This window comes from Montipora capricornis, chromosome 7 (genome assembly GCF_036669925.1).
Source record: "Montipora capricornis isolate CH-2021 chromosome 7, ASM3666992v2, whole genome shotgun sequence".
Classification (NCBI taxonomy): domain Eukaryota; kingdom Metazoa; phylum Cnidaria; class Anthozoa; order Scleractinia; family Acroporidae; genus Montipora; species Montipora capricornis.
The window spans coordinates 25,384,273-25,404,272 of record NC_090889.1 but is presented as its reverse complement, the minus strand read 5'-3'; the positions used below and the strand labels follow the sequence as shown (position 1 = coordinate 25,404,272).

The 20,000-nt window shown below is 39.9% G+C and overlaps 2 protein-coding genes across 2 annotated transcripts in view; both read left to right on the top strand.

The window, feature by feature from the left end:
- LOC138056565 (VWFA and cache domain-containing protein 1-like) overlaps positions 1 to 13,128 on the top strand; it is a 27,135-nt gene extending 14,007 nt beyond the window's left edge. Inside the window, exons 8-15 of the mRNA XM_068902383.1 lie at positions 69 to 149; positions 1,182 to 1,494; positions 3,587 to 3,757; positions 4,834 to 5,174; positions 7,801 to 7,948; positions 8,226 to 8,479; positions 9,678 to 9,820; positions 11,743 to 13,128. Coding sequence (XP_068758484.1) covers positions 69 to 149; positions 1,182 to 1,494; positions 3,587 to 3,757; positions 4,834 to 5,174; positions 7,801 to 7,948; positions 8,226 to 8,479; positions 9,678 to 9,820; positions 11,743 to 12,627 — 2,336 coding nt within the window. The 3' untranslated portion in view covers positions 12,628 to 13,128. The remainder of the gene's footprint in view (positions 1 to 68; positions 150 to 1,181; positions 1,495 to 3,586; positions 3,758 to 4,833; positions 5,175 to 7,800; positions 7,949 to 8,225; positions 8,480 to 9,677; positions 9,821 to 11,742) is intronic.
- Positions 13,129 to 19,470: 6,342 nt separating this feature from the next.
- LOC138056566 (VWFA and cache domain-containing protein 1-like) overlaps positions 19,471 to 20,000 on the top strand; it is a 36,326-nt gene continuing 35,796 nt past the window's right edge. Inside the window, exon 1 of the mRNA XM_068902384.1 lies at positions 19,471 to 19,727. Coding sequence (XP_068758485.1) covers positions 19,560 to 19,727 — 168 coding nt within the window. The 5' untranslated portion in view covers positions 19,471 to 19,559. The remainder of the gene's footprint in view (positions 19,728 to 20,000) is intronic.

The following is a 20,000-nucleotide window of genomic DNA, read 5'->3' as shown; positions in this document are numbered from 1 at the left end:
ACTGTAATCGTCAATTAGGATTTAGATCAGCTTTTCAAGTACTAAACAATTCTGGTTTTCTGTTTCAGATTATTCATTTCATTATCATCGGATAGACCTCATCTCACCCTCAAAGCCATGCTTGCACTTTCAGAATGTCGTCAGCAATGGTAATTTAGACGTCGCGAATGCAAATAAGCCTGGTTTCAACCAGTAGGAGAGAACTCTGGGAACGAGATTGGCCTGGTTTGTTCAAAGGGTGGATAAAGCTGTTTGCTGGACTAATTTCTATCCAGTATCGTATAAGCTCTATAAAAGTAGCAAGATTCACCGTGCCAGGCCGTTCTTCAGTTAATTTTTATGCAAATTTAAAACCTCGTTGCCAGGGCTTTTTTCTGGGAGGAAAGACATGGGAACAAGGTTTGCAAATCGAAGTAAAGTCCTGGTTTGAGATGGTTCTGAAGAGATCATATATCGATTGCAGTGTATAAACTAGTAAGCGGCTCAAATGAAATTGGGCTGTTAAAAACTGCCCAATTTTTAATCAACTAATCCATTTAAAGTGAAAGCCACAAAATTCAAAGCACAGGACGTCCTGCTTTCTTCAACGCAAAGAAAAGAGTTGTGTTCGGTCTTTGGCACCCAAGAAAGTCTGAAATTACACAGAATAACGCTTCATCCCAAATACCCCACCCCTGACCCTCACCACCCCACTCTCCTGAGTAAGGAGAGTTACACTTTCATTACACAGCGTGAAATCTAGGGCCCCATGGACTCCCTTTTTGGCGAGTCTTAGCAAGACGTAATCTCTTACACCGCGCATCGGTGGCTCGGTGGGTTGCCATGCGGGAGGTCGTGAGTTCGACTCCGGCTGGAGCAACACTAAGGATAAAGTGCTGCCTTTGTAATTACACCCGCAAATGGTTAGACTTTCAAGTCTTCTCGGATAACGACTATAAACCGTAGGCTCCGTCTCACAAATATCTTCCATGTTCATAAATTCGCTGTGGGACGTTAAAGAACCCACACAATAATCGGGAAGAGTAGGGAATGAAGTTTAAGGTGTAGTGACTGTCAGTTTATGGGTGGGTGGGTATAGTTGGTCCAAATCAGCTGAATAGCTGCCAGAAACTTCAACCTGCTCAAAAAAAAAAAAAAAAAAAACAAAAAAAAATAACAAACGACTTTTTTTCTTCTTGTAGGCACAACTGTGGTCAAATTTGCTCCAGGGGCATATTTCGACCCATATGCGTATATAGGTGCGGAAGAGACGAATGTCACTGTGCAAATCCTCGAAAGCTATATGCTTGGGAGGCCTAATGGTTATAATAAACTAAAAGGAGGCATCCGTGACACAGTTATTGCTACTTGGAAAGTCGAGAAGCTGTGGTTGCGTGACAAAACCGAGCTCACGCAATATCTGGCATGGAGATACATTGGCACTGCCAATGGGGTATTTAGGCAAACTCCGGGAAGTGAGCTTCCTAACACGTATGACCCAAGGGACAGACCATGGTAGGTTGAATAAAATGAATAGAATGAATGAATAAAATGAAAATTTTTAATAGACCTTATTCAATCGGCGGTCATCTTGGCCTGGAGGAGTTTATTTTATTTATTTATTGCTTTGCCACGTTCCATCTATATAAGAAATATATCATTCAGCATTTGGTTTATAACAATTTATGATCACATATCTACAAGTAATGTAGCGAGGAAGCCCAATTGAAGCTTTAAGCTCATTGAAAGGGTTTTTAGCTGCGCGCGCGAGTAACCTACACACGCCATAACTAAGAAACACGGGTCAGCAAAATGAATCAAATTTCTATCAAAAGTAGCGCGTGCAACACACCGGAGGTGAAAATACGGCGTAAAATCGCGTGAAACGGAAATAAAACCTGTGGAAAAAAATTGTCTCTATCTGGAAATTTTGCGCGGTGACCAAGGGCAGGCAACCGGTGACCAAGGGCAAGCAGGTGTTGACCAAGCGGGGAATTTCAAAGTAGTCATTATGGCAATAAAATCGAATAATAAATCAGTAAATAGCTAATCCTTTTCTTAAAAACAGTGACTTACTGCAGCAATGAAATATGGACATATTCCCCGCTGGTACCACACTGGCGGGGTGGTACGAGTACAATGGCTTGTGGGAACATCGTCAAAGAGGATCAGGACTCCACTATTGTGGAATAGCAGAAAAGCCTGCTACTCCCTTTGCGTATTGCCTGTCATGTGCTCTTTATTTGCGCCAGTAACTGTGCGCAAATAACTTAATAATTTAACTGTAACAATTAAAATGGTGATTGTTTCATAAAGAAACAACAAGAAATTACTAGGAGCTTACATGTCTAATATAAATTGGGTATAGCTTTTCTGAAAATTTCTACGAAAAATAGTTTAAAATATGCACTTTTCAATAACACAAGGACTGGACATTCAAAATTCAAGCGACGGTTTCCGGCGCTTTTCACTGCCGCCAATCATCATACTGTACGTCTCAGAAAACGAAAAAGAGGTTTCAAAAGGTAACGTTCGCGGGTAGTGATTGGTGGATTTCGGTCCGCTTTGTAGATTTCTCTTTTTCCAATTCGTTGGTCACCGCCGTAAAATCTTAAATGAAATAATAATTGATGGCAGCGAAAAGGGAACCTTCTTTTTGTGTAAGAACTTGGTTAAAAAATATCGGAAAAAGATTGTTTGCAGGAAGGTGTTGTTTGAAAAAAATGCAGAGGTGCATTAAGAAAAAAACAATGTTTGCTGAGGAAAATTTTTCATACCCCCCTCCAGGAAAATAATGATCCGTCGCTAATAACCGCAACTTCTGAAGATGTATGCAGAAGCATACGAAACGTCAAGTAAAAGATAATTTCAAATGATTCGTTTATATCTGATGTTTGCCACCGCTGTTTGTGTTATTTCTTATAATGTATTTATTTTTGTTAACTTCGCGAGAAAAGACTTTGGTGGCGTCCTTTCGACAGGGTGGATCGACAACAACGTCGTTTACGCACAGAAATGCACTGTTTCCAGTGAAAGGGCAAATGATTTACAGGAGTACTGCGGGCGCGGGTTCCATCTGCACGGCACATGTAATAAAAGTAAAGTTTTGCGCTTATTTGTTATGTATGTTACAATAATTTATCCCGAGCCTCGAGTTAGTGAGTTTGCAAATGAGTTTCGACGACAACTTAACATGGTCGCCGAGTGAGAGAAGCGCAAGTTATACACAGACAATACAGTATATGAACGTTAAGCATAGGATTGAAGGTTGGGCTTCTCGTTCCCAGAGACAGCGAGCCCTTTGGTCAGCACCAGTTCAGATCTGCTCGATACGGCCGGTTAAAGCAGGCCCTGGCAACGAGAATGCAGGAAGTTGTATTAGGACTCCAAACTATATAAAGGTCAAGAAAGCCATATATATTTGAACTGCGGAAGCTTTCCTTTCGTTACTGCTCAAGTAACGTTAATAACCGCAATGATCAGCATATATAAGGGTCAGTTATATCTGGAACGAGGGAACCCAATAAAAAGGACCTCTCCTTCACAGTTCCTCTCACAAGAATGTTTCTCTACCCGTTGTAACGAAGAAGAATTCATTTTATTGCAGGTATCACACAGCATTAAGTCACTCAGGTCGCTTAATCCTAACGACACCATATTTAGATGTGGGTGGAGCTGGTGAGGTGATATCCATCGCGCGTTCATTGTATCACCAAGAATCAACTGAAAACGTTCTTGCAGTTGTTGGGGCCGACTTTACCTTGAGATATTTTTATAGGTAAGAAAGTTAAGTTCAGATTCGAGGCTGTCTGATTCCTTAATTAGGCGTTTTTTTGTGAAGAAACTGGAGTTAAGTACTATGAGGAGCTTGGTACTTATAGTACAGCTTATGATGATTTTTGTAGGTAAATATTTGTCAAGGACCGTTGTGCTAAAAATTGGACGGGCTAGTAGTCTGGTTTAACTTAAGAGCCTCAAAAGTATTTATTTGCTCAGAGAAGTCTTTTTGCAATTTTAATGAGCAAACTTCACAAAAATTGGCTTTGGTGATTCATAGAAATTTTTGAGGGGCGATCACTCACTTGACGGATGACGATCTGATACAGACAAAAAAAATGGATCGCAAAGCACCTGGCCTTGGTTGTTCAAACGATGGATAGCGCTATTCACCGTATAAATCACTATTTATTTACTGTAACTTTACCACAACTGTGGTGGGGGTCGCACAACAGAGTGAGGCTCCAAATTAAGTGCGCCCTTTTTACCCTCCCAACCATGATATACCACAGAAGACAGACCACAACACCGGGAACTACATGCCCTACTCTTTGCGACAAGTGTGCGGGTTCTTTTACGTCCCACAGGATTATGAACATTGAAGGGTTGTGAGACGGGACCTCCGGCTTATCGTCCTTATCCGAGAAGACTAGAGAGTCTAACCATTTGTAGATGAAATTACAAAGGCAGCACTTTCTCCTCAGTTATTTTAAGACCCTGAGTGTTGGTCCGGCCGGAGTTGAACTCACGACCTCCCGCGTGACAGCCCGGTGCTCAACCAACTGAGCCACCGGTGCGCGGTTGAGCCACCGGTGCACCGGTGCGCGCACTATCCAGCGGATAAAAACTAGCAAAACCAGTTGAGTTATCCAGCGAATAGTGATTTATCCAGTGGATAGCGCTATCCACCCCTCGAACAACTGGGGCCAGGTGTTGTCATTTGCTCACCAAATCTACCTTGTGTGACTCATTAAATCTCTATGTTGTATGCTGTTCAGATTTAATTTTAACGAAAGAAAATACTTTGAGAGTTCAGTAAGAATCACTTTCAGTAGAAAATTATTTCCTTTTTCATAGGCTACTCACCAAGGTTTATCCGATTTGTAATGACACCAGCAAATACGCATGTTTCGTAATGGATAACGCTGGCTTTATGGTATTTCACGAGGACTTCCTGCAATCATCAGCAACAGAAGAGCAACTAGAGCACGTGCATATTACGCAGAAAGAAAGACACATCGCAGAAGACCTCATAAGCAAGAGTTATTTGATCAAAAAGGAGTGTCGTAACGTAGAAACTATAAAGAAGCAAAGTTTTTATGAAGTTAAACTGCCCCCAGGTGGAGTGGACGAGTTAAGAGGGATTTCTACATGCAAATATCGTCTCGGAGCAATAAGCGGGACTAACGTGTACATAGGTAACCGCTGTAGGTTTTATTATTATTATTATTATTATTATTATTATTATTATCATTATCATTATTATTACTATTATTATTGCGTGGTCTTCTGTTGTGTTTCGATTCAGTATTCGTTTACGTAAAACCTCGCTCAACATTCTCAGGCAAAGAGATACAGGGTTTCTCGTTTGTGTTTTCCCTATCTTATGGCTTAAAAATATCTAATGATTCAGTCTTTCCAGATAAATGCTATGTAGGAACCATATAAATTAATCTAAGGGATTACCAGTACGTATAGTTACACTCCAGGCTATCATTGTAGTGGACCGTTTTAGCATTCTGAGGCCCGTTTCTCGAAAGTCCCGAAACTTAACGGGCCATTTTCGGTGTCACAATTCCCTCTGTATCTCAGGAACGGAGAGGAATTAAGTCGTCAAACTTCACAGTCAGTTTGCTATTTGCTAACTTGAAAACATGTTTAAAGATCGGCGTTCTTGAACAAGGGGTTGGCAGGTTTACAAATGGCTTTTCGGGCCCGAAATGTTTTCGGGACTTTCGAGAAACGGGCTCCTCGCTTGGGTTGCTCGAAGCATGGTTAGCGCTAACCCGTTTTAAATACCATGAAAACCTATAGGTTTTGATACCTCTTAACCAACGGTTAGCGCTAACCAGCCTTCGAGCAACCGGCCCCAGCACGTTAGAAATACTAAATGGATTAGAATAGATGCTTCGATTTGTATGTTAAGGTATACGTTTTTTATTAGAGTTATTAGGGAGATTTATCATCACCTTTCACTTAAAATGGAGTGAGTAATGCTTAGCTTGTGACTTTAGCTTCGCGTGACCCACGGCAACTCGGAATGGACTCTGTTAATTAACTCTCGAGTATTAAGTTGACAAAAAATAAAAACAAAAACAAAAACTCGGAGTCTTTTGAAACATTGTTTGCAAATGAAAATCCTTACCTGTTAAATTTTGCGAGTTTCGATGAAGCTGTAGGTCAATGTGAGTTCATGATGAAAATTACCGTAAGGAGTCAGTTCAAGATGAACGATCTATTGCCATGAAACCTAACTTTTCCTTATTTGACTTACCGGAAAATGGTATTAGGGTTCTTTTTTCCACAAACAACTTGTGAAAAAAAAAAAAAAAAAAAAAAAAAAAAAAAAATTCCACTTTTGAGGCAAAAGCGAAAATAGGCAGCTTAAGCACGCGCATTTTTGAGACACGGACGGCAACCGGAATTGAGCTGTTTTCCCTTTTAACTTGTCTTCACACAACCACATTTACACTGTCAAGTGTCTTTTCTCCATTAGAGATGACAAATAGAAAAGTCTGGGAGACACCACTGCCCTGGCTCGCGAAATGTTCTCTTCCGGTTGTCTTCCGCGTCTCAAAAACGCACGTGCTTAAATGCCTACTTTCACGTGTAAACGGCAAACGGTTACCGGCAAAAGCCCAAAATGGCGGGAAATCATGGTCATGCGCGTGGTGGCTTTTGTCATTCGCGTTTCGCGTAAACGTGAAGCTAAGTTTCTCTTTCAGGGAGATTAAACATGCGACGTTTTTCAGCCACGGACCGCAACCCGAATTAGTTTTTTATTGTTTGTTTTATATTGTTAAGTATCTTTTTACTCATTAAGTAAAGTGCGATCGTCCGGGTGAGTGTAGTCCTGAGAAGAACTGTTTGAGATGACATTGACTGACGTTTCGACAACCTGAGCGGAAGTCGTCTTCATCTTGAAGTCATCTTCTCTTGACTCTTGAAGTCATCTTCTCAAACAGTCCCTCTCAGGACTACACTCACCCGGACGATCGTACTTTACTTAATGATATGACTCCTGGGTTCAAACCATTTACAATTTTATCTTTTCACTGTTAGAGACGATAACTTTGAAAACCTGGGAACGCTTTCCCAGAATGCGAAGTCAGTGTTCACTTCCGGCCTCCCCTTCGTGGCTCAAAACGCGTGCTTAATAATAATTATAATGAGAATAATAATAATAATAATAATAATAATAATAATAATAATAATAATAATAATAATAATAATAAGGATAATTTATATAGCATTTTACAAGTCTCAATGCTTTACAGAAATAATAATGATACGCATTTAAATGTTACAAATCGAAAATATCTTACAAATCAAAATATTTACGGAAAGATACTAGTAAGTTTTAAGAGAATCTTTAAAAGAGTTAACTGAGAGACAATTCTGAATATTTACTGGCAAAGCATTCCAGAGCCTAGGGGCTGCTGCACTTAAGGCCCTATCACCATAATGTTCATAGTTAGTTCTGGGTACATTGTACAATTAGCAAGTTCTTGTCAGCAGAACGAAGTTTGTGCGTTGGTTTTTATTTTGTTAAAATTTCAGATATATAGTCTGGAGCCTGATTATTTAATGCTTTTATATGTAATAAGTAAAATTTTAAAATCAATTCGGGCTCTGATTGGCAGCCAGGTACCTAATATTGGATAATTTGATTGTCTGACGATTAAGATGACGGGTACGGGTGCTATGAAACCTCTGCCAAGGTGACAAGCCCTAGCAATGTCTGCGAAATTCCGGCAAATAGCCATTTCCACGATGAGCAAGACGATGATAATGTTGTTATTGATGATACCCTTTTTTTTTCAGGGGTTGCCGTGCGTGATTCCTTCTGTCGCGCAGATAAATGTTTCTGTGCTTTAAACGGCGAGTGCTCCCTCTCCAACCTCATCTGTGAATGCCCATGCACGTCTTCTCTGGAGTTCGATTATTGTCGCAGTCTGTTCCCCAACAGCAGGTAAGTCGAGTAAAAAGCAAAAGCTTCTGCTTTCGATCCGTTGCTCTCGAATCCGTTGCCTTGGAAACAGATCTGACTGGTGGTTATTTGTCAATTTGGAGGTAACTATGTATGCAGGCAACGTATACAACAGCTGGTGTTTTTAAAGCAGATGGCGTGGCAAAAAATGTAAAAATTCCCTCTCTTTCATTTTTGCCTGCCCATTATCATCATCATCATTATCAGCAGCATTATCTTCTCATTACTATTACTATAATTACTGATGTTATTGTTGCAGTGTTCCTTTATGCCCACCTATTTCACGTGGTCACATACAGCCGCATTCTTCGCAGCTCCCAGAGAAAACAGAATGTCTAGAGAAATGCTTTGATGCTCGTTGTCCTGACAGGAGAAGTTCTAAGTTGTGTGATGGTACAGCTCACTGCTATTGGTGCCTCAAGAACAAGGATGACCTTCTCCTTGATAAACCTTACTGCGCAAGCTCCGAGCGCTGTTTCAGAGGGAAAGAGTCGGCCACTGTGAAAATACATGGTAAGGAATAGCTTTTATTCCCAGATTACTCAACATTTTTTTTCATCTGTTGGAGCCCACTCCAAAATAGGCTCTTCTACATCTACTCTATTACTCTTCAACACTTTCGTATCCAGTTTAAACCAGTGTAAACACATGGGAGTTGAATGACCAACTCACAAAAAAATTACACGAGGCCGCTGACTCTCAGAGTGGGCATCAAGTCATAATTACTTTTTCTTTGACTTCTTAATCGTGTGGAATGGAGTGCGAGATTTTCATTTCATTCAGTACATGAGCTGAACATCATCGCACTTAAGCTGAACTTATACAAGTGCGAAGAAAGCCTAAAAAAAAGCATGCCTTGACCGTGCAATTTTGCTTTACTGTTCCATCAAACCAACTCGTGTATTTAAATTTCCGCAGTTGAATATAGGAATAATTTCATCCTTCATTCGTTGAACTCTTACGGGATATAAGGGCGCGTTTGATTGACCCTATTCCGGAATAACAATACGTGGAGTGATGATTTAAAATGGTATGCCTGGCGTTTTGCAGGAACAAGGATAATGAAGGTACGTTAAAGTAGCCTTTTAGCAGTTGTTTGGCAATGTTAACGTAACTCTCCGTAAAAACCAACATTTCGAACTTCTATTCCGCGTATTCCTATTTTTAAGTGTCTAGTCTTCTAGCGCTGGAGCATTAATTCGGGATACTGTAAACTGTAATTAACAATTAACGCAAATCAAATCAAATGTTGGTTTTGGAGGAGAGAAGAAAATCGGAGTACCCGGAGAAAAACCTCTCAGAGCAGAGAAGAGAACCAACAAACTTAACCCTCACGCTCACGTGACGCCGAGTCTGGGAATTGAACCCAGGCCACATTGGTGGGAGGCCAGTACTCCCACAGCTACGCCAGCCCTTGCCGTTCAGTGCAGCCCAATTTCGATGTCATGGGCTGGTGTCCAGCTCAAACCCGAGTTTTTTTTCAAGTTGTCTTCGCATGCAACTGCCTGCTTAACTCCAATGATCATGTATTTCAATTTTCGCAGTTCAATACATGACGAATAATTTCATACATTCTATCTCTCATTTTAATACCAATGACTGAGAGTGTAGCTATGGAAAATGAAAACAACCCCCTAATCAATCACAAAATTCAATAGAAAAGCTGTTTACTCATAAGTTTTAGATGATTGTGAACGTTTTCAATCTGCAGGTGATGAAGCAAAATGTAATCCAACAAGTAGTTCTCCTAAGCCTAGCACTTTGGATTCAAAGAGTTTATCACAAGCAGAGATAGCTGGAATTTCAGTTGGATGCATTGCGTTTCTCTTGCTGGTGATCGTTTTAGTCGTCTTTGTAAGTAAATTTCTTCTCTTTTTATCAAACCATTAATTAATTTCTTAAATTTTTCTTAATTATATTTATCAACAAAAGACAGTTTTTTTATGCTTCGATGATGACCATGTGAGGATGAATGAGTCATTTTCGTCAATATCATTGTCAGTGTCACTGAACCCCAGTGTCAGTGTCATCACTGTAAATGCCAATGTGGTTTTTCACTCTCAGCATCAGAGTTAATGTCATTGTCAATGCCATTGTCAATGTAAATGCCAATGTTGTTTTAACGTTAACGTCGATGTCAATGCTATTTCCAAAGTCAATGAAAACTTTTAAAACGTCGATGCAAATGACATTTTTAATGTCAATTTCCGTGTCTGGGTCAATCTCAATGAGAAGGTCGGTATTTTAAATCACTGTCAATGTCAGTGTAAGTTTCAATGTCAATATCATTGTCAATGTTTATGCTTAAGTCAATGTCAATTTAACGTCAACGTCAACATCGACTTCAATCACAATGTCTACGTTAATGTCAGTGTTCATTTCACTCTCAATATCATTGTCAATTTCATTGCATTGCACGTCACTGTGAATGTCAATTTCGGTTTCAGCGTCACCATCAACGTAAATCTCAGTGTCTGTGCAAAAGTTAAAGGCCCACATTCACCCAAAAGTCATTGCGCACCGTGACTGAATTTCATGTAACACGAAATCACCCAAATATCTGACATTTTGATTCCCGCGTGATCCGCCTGAGTGCCTTTAGCCAATCACATCACGTCTTTGGACAAGTCGTCATTTGAAAAACAAAAACAAACGACCGCAATAACTTTTGGGCGAAGGTGGGCCTTTAAAAATGATCTACTTACAAAGGCAAAATTATATAAAATCCAAACATTCTCGATCCTAGGTCATAACGATGATCACCTTTTTAGTATAATTTTTAGCCTTGTAAGTAGTTCATTTTTGAAAACTTAAATGCTAACGCATATGACATTGTCACTGTCCATTTCAATGTCAGTACCGTTATCAGTATGAATGCTCAGACATGACTCTGAGATTTTCATATCAAATTTTGATGTCTTGGTCTTGTTTTAAAAATAAATTTGGTATTTTATCAGATTGAAAGATTCTTGACTTGGGCCATTAAGCCGATTTCAATAAGAATAAAACACAAATAGCGGTTACAAACATTTCCTTGAACTGCATAACGTTTTGACAACTTAACGTTTCGTATGTTACAACCCTAACCCTAACGTGATGTTATAGTTGACGGGAGTTTAGGAAAGAGACCTGTATCTTAAGTGCATTTGTTGACACACTTCATGATCGCGAGTATTTTTGATAAAATGCGATCATTTTGAAATCTTAGCAACTGCATTGTAAAATAGAGGAGTCTTAAATGAAAATGTTGGCGGTTGGAAACTTTGTCGTTATTATTAGCGTATTTCTTGTCGTTTCTTTTTGTTCACGTTTTTAATTAGTTCCCTGTCCATTAAGCTGTAAATTTAAATTTAAATTTATATATATGTAACGGAATAATGATCACTTCTGATGATGTATGTTGTGTCTCTAGAAATACAGGTGGAACTGAAACATGACGTAGGCGCCCTTATAACTCCACAACTCAAGACGCCTCCACCTCACCACAGTCACTTTAAAATAACCCAACTCAGTACAAACTCAAACCCTCTCGCTGTAAATTGTCCGTTGGTATTAACATTTCAAAGAACATTTAGTGATGGTCATCAAAATGGATCATGGATCTCATTATGTGCAATTCGGAACATAATTAGAGTATCTTCTCTATTCAAGGCAGACCCGATAAATCGAACAACGTTATGACTATTAATGACGTTGAAAAGGGTGAAAAGAGCGGAATGAAACCCTCGAACCGAGCCCATCCTCTACCAACTTTGTGTCCTTGTTTTATTGTATAGGGTTTGAAACGCCGCCGCAACCTGCCTGGTCCTCCTACGAGAGATGAAAGAAAGGAGTCCACGCCAAAGATTCCACCCTGCACCCTCAGACCCTCGGCAATCCCTGATGTCTTGGTCAGGTCGATCCACAACGATTCTTTTGAGACGTATGACGAAATCGTCGAGTTAAGGCCCCCTGCGAATGACCAAGATGCACATGCGCAAGATAAGTGGCCTCCCTCTTATAATCAGGTACAACGGAAGTACTCTGATAATCCACCTGCTTATCCTGGCCGAACCAGGGGCGACCAGCCTCCACCTGTTCCGAATACAAGAAGGCCTTCCGCCTTTGATAGTCCTCGGCAGAGAAGCCGGACAGATCCACCCCCGATGGAGGAGATTCTCATGACAACGATGCCTAGAGAGCCATGTGATTTTAACCGAACTAGTGTAAAAACCAAAAACAACCGAGGTATGTATGCAAATTGCAATGACACTCAACCAGGAATAAGCCCTGTGCGCAATGGTTCAACAAAGCAATCCATTGTTTCACTACCAGATGCTCGCTCCAGAAAAATGTCAGTATTCGATCAACGTCCTCCACTTCCGTCCGGGAGGGACGAACATCCGCCTGTGCAGGTTCCACGAAAACAATCCCTTCCTTCACTAAGGAAAGTTCCGTCCAGAACCGAAATATGGCTCGAAGATCAACCTCCTCCATTGGTTCCCAGAGTGACGCAGTTATCGAACGGCACTATAAACACGGAAAACTCTCCTGAAAGGGGAAGACATGTCTACAGCAACGTTGCGTCTGTTATCCCGGAAGTAGAAGAGGGACCTCTCTCTAGTTTGAGTGACAATGATGACACGGATGCTCATGGTTATGTTACAGTAATTAAAAATTGAGAAGACCTAGAATCATCACTGATCAAGGCAAATAAGAAAACAAGCTTGAAACAGTAATAATAATAATAATAATAATAATAATAATAATAATAATAATAATAATAATAATACAAGAGAAAATGAGGGGACAGAGAGGGAGGCTCCCGGTCCAGCCTTTGGAATATGTCATGTCCACGAAAGTTATTTTTAGACGAGCGGAAGTCTTTGTTCTAGCGGAAGTCTGTCTTCCGAGACGTCCGCATACAGGTCAACCTCGGTCTGATGTTTGAAAGAAAAGCAAAGATTTCATGTAATGGCGGGCGAAGTGGACTTAACGTCTGCATGCGGACGTGTCAGAAGACAGACTTCCGCTCGTCTAAAAATAACTTTGGTGGACATGACATATCCCGGCCAACGCCCTGAGCCTCACTCTCTGTCCCCTCATTTTCTCTTGTACTAATACTAATACTAATACTAATACTAATACTAATACTAATATTAATACTAATACTAATACTACTACTACTAAAAATAATAATAATAATAATAATAATAATAATAATAATAATAATAACTTTATTTAAGCCTCAAGAATATTTAGCTGAGCACGAGTGCTTTACTAATTGGGGAGATTACAATTCAACTGAAATCAGAACGAATCAAATCAAATGTTGGTTTTTTAGGAAATCAGGGAAAAACCGGAGTCTCCGGGGAAAAACCTCTCGGAGCACAGTAGACAACCACCAAACTCAACCCAGATATATGACTTCGAAACAATACGGGAATCGGGAATCGGGAATCGGGAATCGATCCCAGGCCACATTGGTGGAAGGCGAGTGCTCTCACCTCTGCACCAGCCCCACTTTCCCAAGTAGGCTTCACTTTTCTTCATGTGAAATACGGGATACTTTGTTGGATGAAACATATAAATATACTATGGCCAAATTCTTGAAAATAGATGATCATGGTACAAATAAAAATAATAGGGGGTATGATATATAGAGGGCTCTCTTATCATTAAAGTGGACAAATTTAGGCAAACGGAATGTCACGTAAATCGAGGCGTAGCTGGCGATCTTTGTTTCAGCTAGAAGCAAAATATCAAACATATTACTATTTAGCAACTCTTTGACCTCATCGATTTTGTTAATCGCGCCGTTAATGCTTAAGTATCCAATCAAAAAAGGACATATAGCTGCGGAAGTTCACTTCGAGTACAGTTCCAAAACTGAATATCTAATTTCAATTTTCCTGCGTCGCAATTGTGATGAAATACTCTATAACATAAATTGCACATCAAGTCCTTTTCATTTCGCCGTATGTATTTTAACACTGTAAATTCATCTAAAGACCTAAATACATCATATCCTAAAAAAAATAAAAAGAAACTAAAACATAAAAACTGCTTTACATGAATGCCGTGTGTCAAAGAATAAAGAAGTTAATGAATAGAGGAGTACTATAGTGCGAGTTCAGTTGTCGACAAAAATCATTTAGTGATTCTGCCTCCCGCAGCTCAGAAGGTATGCTGTTCCAAAGCACCGCACCGCTATAGCTATAAAACTCTTTTTCAAAAAATTGGTGCGTGGCATTGGAAAAGCAAGTTAAAAAAGAAACGAAAAGATATATTGCTGTAAAGAATGGGACTCTTGAAGAATTTAATAGAAAATGGGGCCTTTTCCAACATTAAGCGGAAGTGCAAGGATGGCTCGCTACAGTTACTCTTGGATAATAATAGAATTAGGGTTTGTTAATGTGATCTGGACAATACCCAAGTTTTGTTGTTGCCATGTGTGTAATTGTGTGTGTGTGTGGGTGTGTGTGTGTGTTTTGAAGCGTAACCTATCACATTTATTAATGTAACGGATTACAGTATGATCAATAAAGGTTATAAAAAAAATAAAAATAAAATAAAAATAAAAAAAATAAAAATAAAAATAAAATTAAAAAAAAAAATTTGTTCACGGAGTCCCATTTGTAACTTCAGAGCGATTGATGAATACATTGCTTAAATACTGGGGTGTAAAGCCATTTAAAGATTTAACGACCATAATGGCTTTCTGCATTTATCGCTGCGTACCCAACTTTCTCCTCCCAAGTTTACCAAATAAGCCTTCAATATTAGCGTCATGACTCGATGCGGTTAAAATTCGAGCTGCGCGGTTTTGGAACCTTCTGTAATTTATTAGAAAGTGTTACATGCAGCGGTTCCCCCACACAACACTGCAATGAGTAAAAGTATGGCCTAAACAAGGCGTTAAAAATAAGCAAGTTACTTTCCGCGGGGACAAAAGGGCGGACACGTTTAAGTGCGCCGATACCGATACTTTGTTAAGTATTCAATGTGAGCATTCCAAGAGAGATTTTCATCAATATGAACGCCTAAGGATTTTGCAGTGAACACTTGCTCGACGGAAGCATCGCCGAAATTAAAATGAGGGGCCCGCTCAATAGAGAATTTAACCTCAAAAGAGTATTTAACCACAGTTTTAGTTGTGTTCAATGCAAGTATGGGGCGTAGCAGCCTTTAAGCCAGTAAGCCCTGGCTTACAACAAGAGAAAATGAGGGGACAGAGAGGGAGGCTCCTGGTCCAGCCCTTGGGATATTTTTAGCGGGTCTGTCTTCTGAGACGTCCGCATGCAGGCCAACCTCGGTCGGGTGTTTGAAAGAAAAGCAAAGATTTCATGTCATGGCGTTCGAAGTGGACTTGACGTCTGCATGCGGGCGTCTCGGAAGACAGACTTCCGCTCGTCTAAAAATAACTTTCGCGAACATGACATATCCCGGCCAACGCCCTGAGCCGCCCTCTCTGTCCCCTCATTTTCTCTTGCTTACAATAATTGCCTACCGAGAGAATATCCTCATTTATGGATACATTGCCGCAGCCTATCGCACAAAAACAACAACCTTTAGTAAGAACATGACTGGTGTTATCAGTTTCATAGAGAAACTGACAAAGATAAGCCAAGAAAAATTTTTTAGTATCAATGGACGTTTCTACCTTGCACACAAATAAACCACAAGGAGAGGGAACAAACATAGTATGGAAGACTTACGAAGAGTTCCACAATTATAATCCACCGATCCCGACATGCTTTCTAAGGCAAATGCTTGGTTTTCAGTTCGCATAGAGTTACTTTGTCACGGTGGGTCATACGTTTAGACATGTGTAAGTAGCGAGAGTTGCGCCAAGTAACAGTCACGGTGTGTCGGTGCAGTGCTTCGTTTGAGCTTCATTTTTTGTGTGGTGGAAGGGATCGAAGTAATCAATTCTATTTCGCCCGAATTGTTCAGTGAGAACAAGATGGGAGCATTCAACATTTGCCCTAAGTTTTCATGAAAATTATTAGCACTTGTTGTTTCACTTTGAAAACAATTCAACGGAAAAAAAATGGAACGAAACATTTAGTTCGCTTGTCTGAAATTGTATGAAATATGCAGCCACTGATAAATTAATGAAACTCCACTTTTGTTTTTGTCTTCGCTAAATATAAATTTGTACAACACCTGATGATAAAACCGGCAAGGACTCACCGTGATATTGTTGTTTCAGCTGTGCTTCATCGCGCGTGAGAAAGTTGTGTCAGCACTTTGTTTCTAACAAATGAAACATTTGATTTGAAATAGCCTTACAGTTTTACTAATTTGCAGATATGGAGTAGTCAAAGTATGACAGTTTTTCAGACACTACTTTGAAATACTGCAAAAACAAAGTACTTACGAGCGCTAGTATTCTCGTCATATTTTATTTATTTTATTTTATTAACTTTGCGTTAAATACAGAGACAATTAATGAAATAAACAATAAGTAAACAAATAAATTAGGTAAGGCTGGAACCCGCAACAGCATAAGCCAATTACTCCGGGACCAGGGTATCCTAAAAAGGCTAAAAAACACTCGAGTACATTAAGATAACTAAGAGAGAGAAAGAAACACTCAGAAACAGCAAGTAATATTTGCATTTAAGTGGCGCGCGGTGTTGCATGACGGACAAATGGTCTTCCAGGTTTGCGGGTCTACTGGGTTATAGCAGTATACCACAGCGTGCGAATAATACTGAAAAATATTGGCGCGGAAAGTTGGTAGGTTACCGTCGCAAAATCCTTCAATATTTGAAGCCAAAGTATTCCATATGTGAGAAGACCTGTTCAGGTAGGACCGCTGAAAAGTGGTAGTTTTGCATAAGCGCACCTGGTAATGAACAGATTCTGGATTGCTGCTTGACCTAGTATTGCGCGTATTGCGAATGCGAGGCATTACGGATGGATTTATCTTAACAAATTTGTTCACTAACTTGTAGAAGAACACTATGTCTAGATATTCGTGCCAGTAGCTCAAGGGGAGCTTATTTAGTCTAACTAATCTTTCCTGATACGACATGTCGCATCTAAAAGGTAGACCTAAGATAAACTTTGTAGCTCGGCGCTGTACTCATTCTACCTGCCTCATCAGTTCTTTAGATTGTGGCGCCCACACCTGTGTTGCATAGCCGAGGTGAGGGCGCACAAGAGCAAGGTAGATGCATCTTCTAATCCTAGAACTTTGGATGGTTCTAGTGTTCCTCCTGACAAATCCGAGTAGTTTGTTTGCCTTAGAGCAAGCCTCTGACACTGGTCTTGACCACGTTAGATTGTCACAAATCCAAACGCCGAGATCCTTTTCGCAGTTGGTACGCTCCAGTGTTGACCCACTCAGCGTGTAGGTACTCTCTATGGGATTGCGCATAAGCGTAATGCGCATGACCTTGCTCTTCCTGCGGTTGAATACCATATTTGTTGTATCTGCCCAGTTACTAATGTTGTCCAGGTCTTGTTGGAGCTCCGTAATGTTATTTTGCGACTTGCTGGCTTTGAAAACTTTTATGTCGTCTGCACAGCAGAGCGAGGCTCCAAATTAAGTGCGCCCTTTTATCCTCCCAACCATGGTATAGACCAATGTCATCTGTAATCGGCAAAAGATAACAGGGTTCGGCTACCATAACTTTCTTTTTGCAGTATTTAAAAGTAGTGTCTGAAAAACTGTCATACTTTGACTACTCCATATCTGCAAATTAGTAAAACTGTAAGGCTATTTCAAATCAAATGTTTCATTTGTTAGAAACAAAGTGCTGACACAACTTTCTCACGCGTGATGAAGCACAGCTGAAACAACAATATCACGGTGAGTCCTTGCCGGTTTTATCGTCAGGTCTTGAACAAATTTATATTTAGCGAAGACAAAAACAAAAGTGGAGTTTCATTAATTTATCAGTGGCTGCATATTTCAAACAATTTCAGACGAGCGAACTAAATGTTTCGTTCCATTTTTTTCCGTTGAATTGTTTTCACAGTGAAACAACAAGTGCTAATAATTTTCATGAAAACTTAGGGCAAATGTTGAATGCTCCCATCTTGTTCTCACTGAACAATTCGGGCGAAATAGAATTGATTACTTCGATCCCTTCCACCACACAAAAAATGAAGCTCAAACGAAGCACTGCACCGACACACCGTGACTGTTACTTGGCGCAGACGAGACCAGCGAACTAAATTTTTCGTTCCATTTTTTCCCGTTTAATTGTCTTCACAGTGAAACAACAAGTGATAATCATTTTCATGAAAACTTAAGGCAAATGTTGAATGCTTCGCATTGCTCGGGTTAATCACTTTCACCACAACAGAGAAACAGGCTGTGGTGGGGGTCGCACAGCAGAGCGAGGCTCCAAATTAAGTGCGCCCTTTTATCCTCCCAACCATGGTATAGCACAAGAGACAGACCACAACACCGGGAACTACATGCCCTACTCTTTGCGACAAGTGTTAGTTTCTCCTACATTTTCTTAAATCTCAGACTAACAGTTTTTGTTTGCCCTTGTAAACAAGGTCTCTACGGTGTGGTCTTATGCATAGCGATGTTAGTCTATTCCGCTTGATCAATGAACTGTTTAATAGCACTCATGATACCTCGCATATTCTAATTTTCATAGCTTATTTCATATAAGTCCTCAAGCCACTTTCAACTTGCGATTGTATGTATCCTTGTTACGAAGGCTAACAAGGTACTCCATGGCTTGAGGCTCAGTGTGGATTATGAGGCTTCTATGTGCAGTGAATTGAAATCCTGATTTCAGGATTTTACTCATTTGGGACAGAGAATAATTCGAGCACAGCCTTAGAACCGAACGGAACACTAGCACTTTTTGCTGTTCATTAGCAGAAAATAAATTCATTTGTGCCAATACTTAGACCAATAGTAGTGCGAAACTATTTTCATTTACACCAAACATCATTCACTCACGCGAAATTACATTCTTCAACGATTTAATGTTCCTTCATTTGGCTGCGCAATGATCAACTTCAATACCAGCCTGATGTGCAAACATTTGTGCCAGTAGGCCTAACGAAGCCCAGTGAGGCCTACGTTTAGCATTAGTAAAGGTTTTTTTCGTGGCCATTCTAATAAACTTAGGATCGGAAGTTTGTTCCATATCGATGGGCCGCAGCATTAGCAAATACCTGATCAAAAATCTTAAAACGTGTCCGAGGAACATTTGACAAGGCAAGATCATTAGATCGCAGAGAACAAAAAAGAGCTGCCTTTTTCCTGGCTAGATCCGAGATATAACGTGGTGTCATAGTAGAATCTTAACTTAATTCGGTACTGAAAAATGGAATGGGATTTCAGCTCTTCTTTAGAGTTTTCTGACTCTATTATTTGACACAACTTTTCAAACGAGCCTATCTTTGTCATCTTTTAATAGAAAAATAAAGTTCTGTATCAGTAGAACTGAGCTGTCACTTAGAATCAGTACCCACAACCAAGTTTTTTTGTTGACAATTGAATACGTATTAATTGTCGATAAGCTACTGTAGCGTTTAATTTTATTCCGATTCAGGGTGCGTATACTAATAAGCAGCGACGAACAACGTCGAACAATTAGCAAATGTTTGACCAAAGAAGTTAAAGGAAAACATGTCTTCCTTCATCGCAGGCTTTGCAAATTCAGCATTGGTTACTTTTGGACTTGTATTTTGCTTGACCGTGGTGTTAGAAGTTAGAGCCGACCTTTTAGATCCAAGTTTAATATCACACGAGTTGCGCTCCTTCGCTAACAATGCTCTTGGTGTGGAAGAACTTCAAGTAAGTAAAACATGTTCATATTCGTTTCACTGGAAACGTATTTCAGAGTTCCATTGTGATAATGGTAATACAAATTACAGATCTATTAGTCAGATTTATCGTTTTTTGCAGATGTTTCGCAGTAGAGCATTATTTGCTTAATTACGTCAAAACAATAACTTAAAGACACTCGTCTCAGAGGCGGATCCATACCAGTCAGTCCACCGTTTTACGGAAATCGGTGAATAACACCGGAAAGGGGACCTAAGAGAGTTAAAATACAAAAAATCTCCA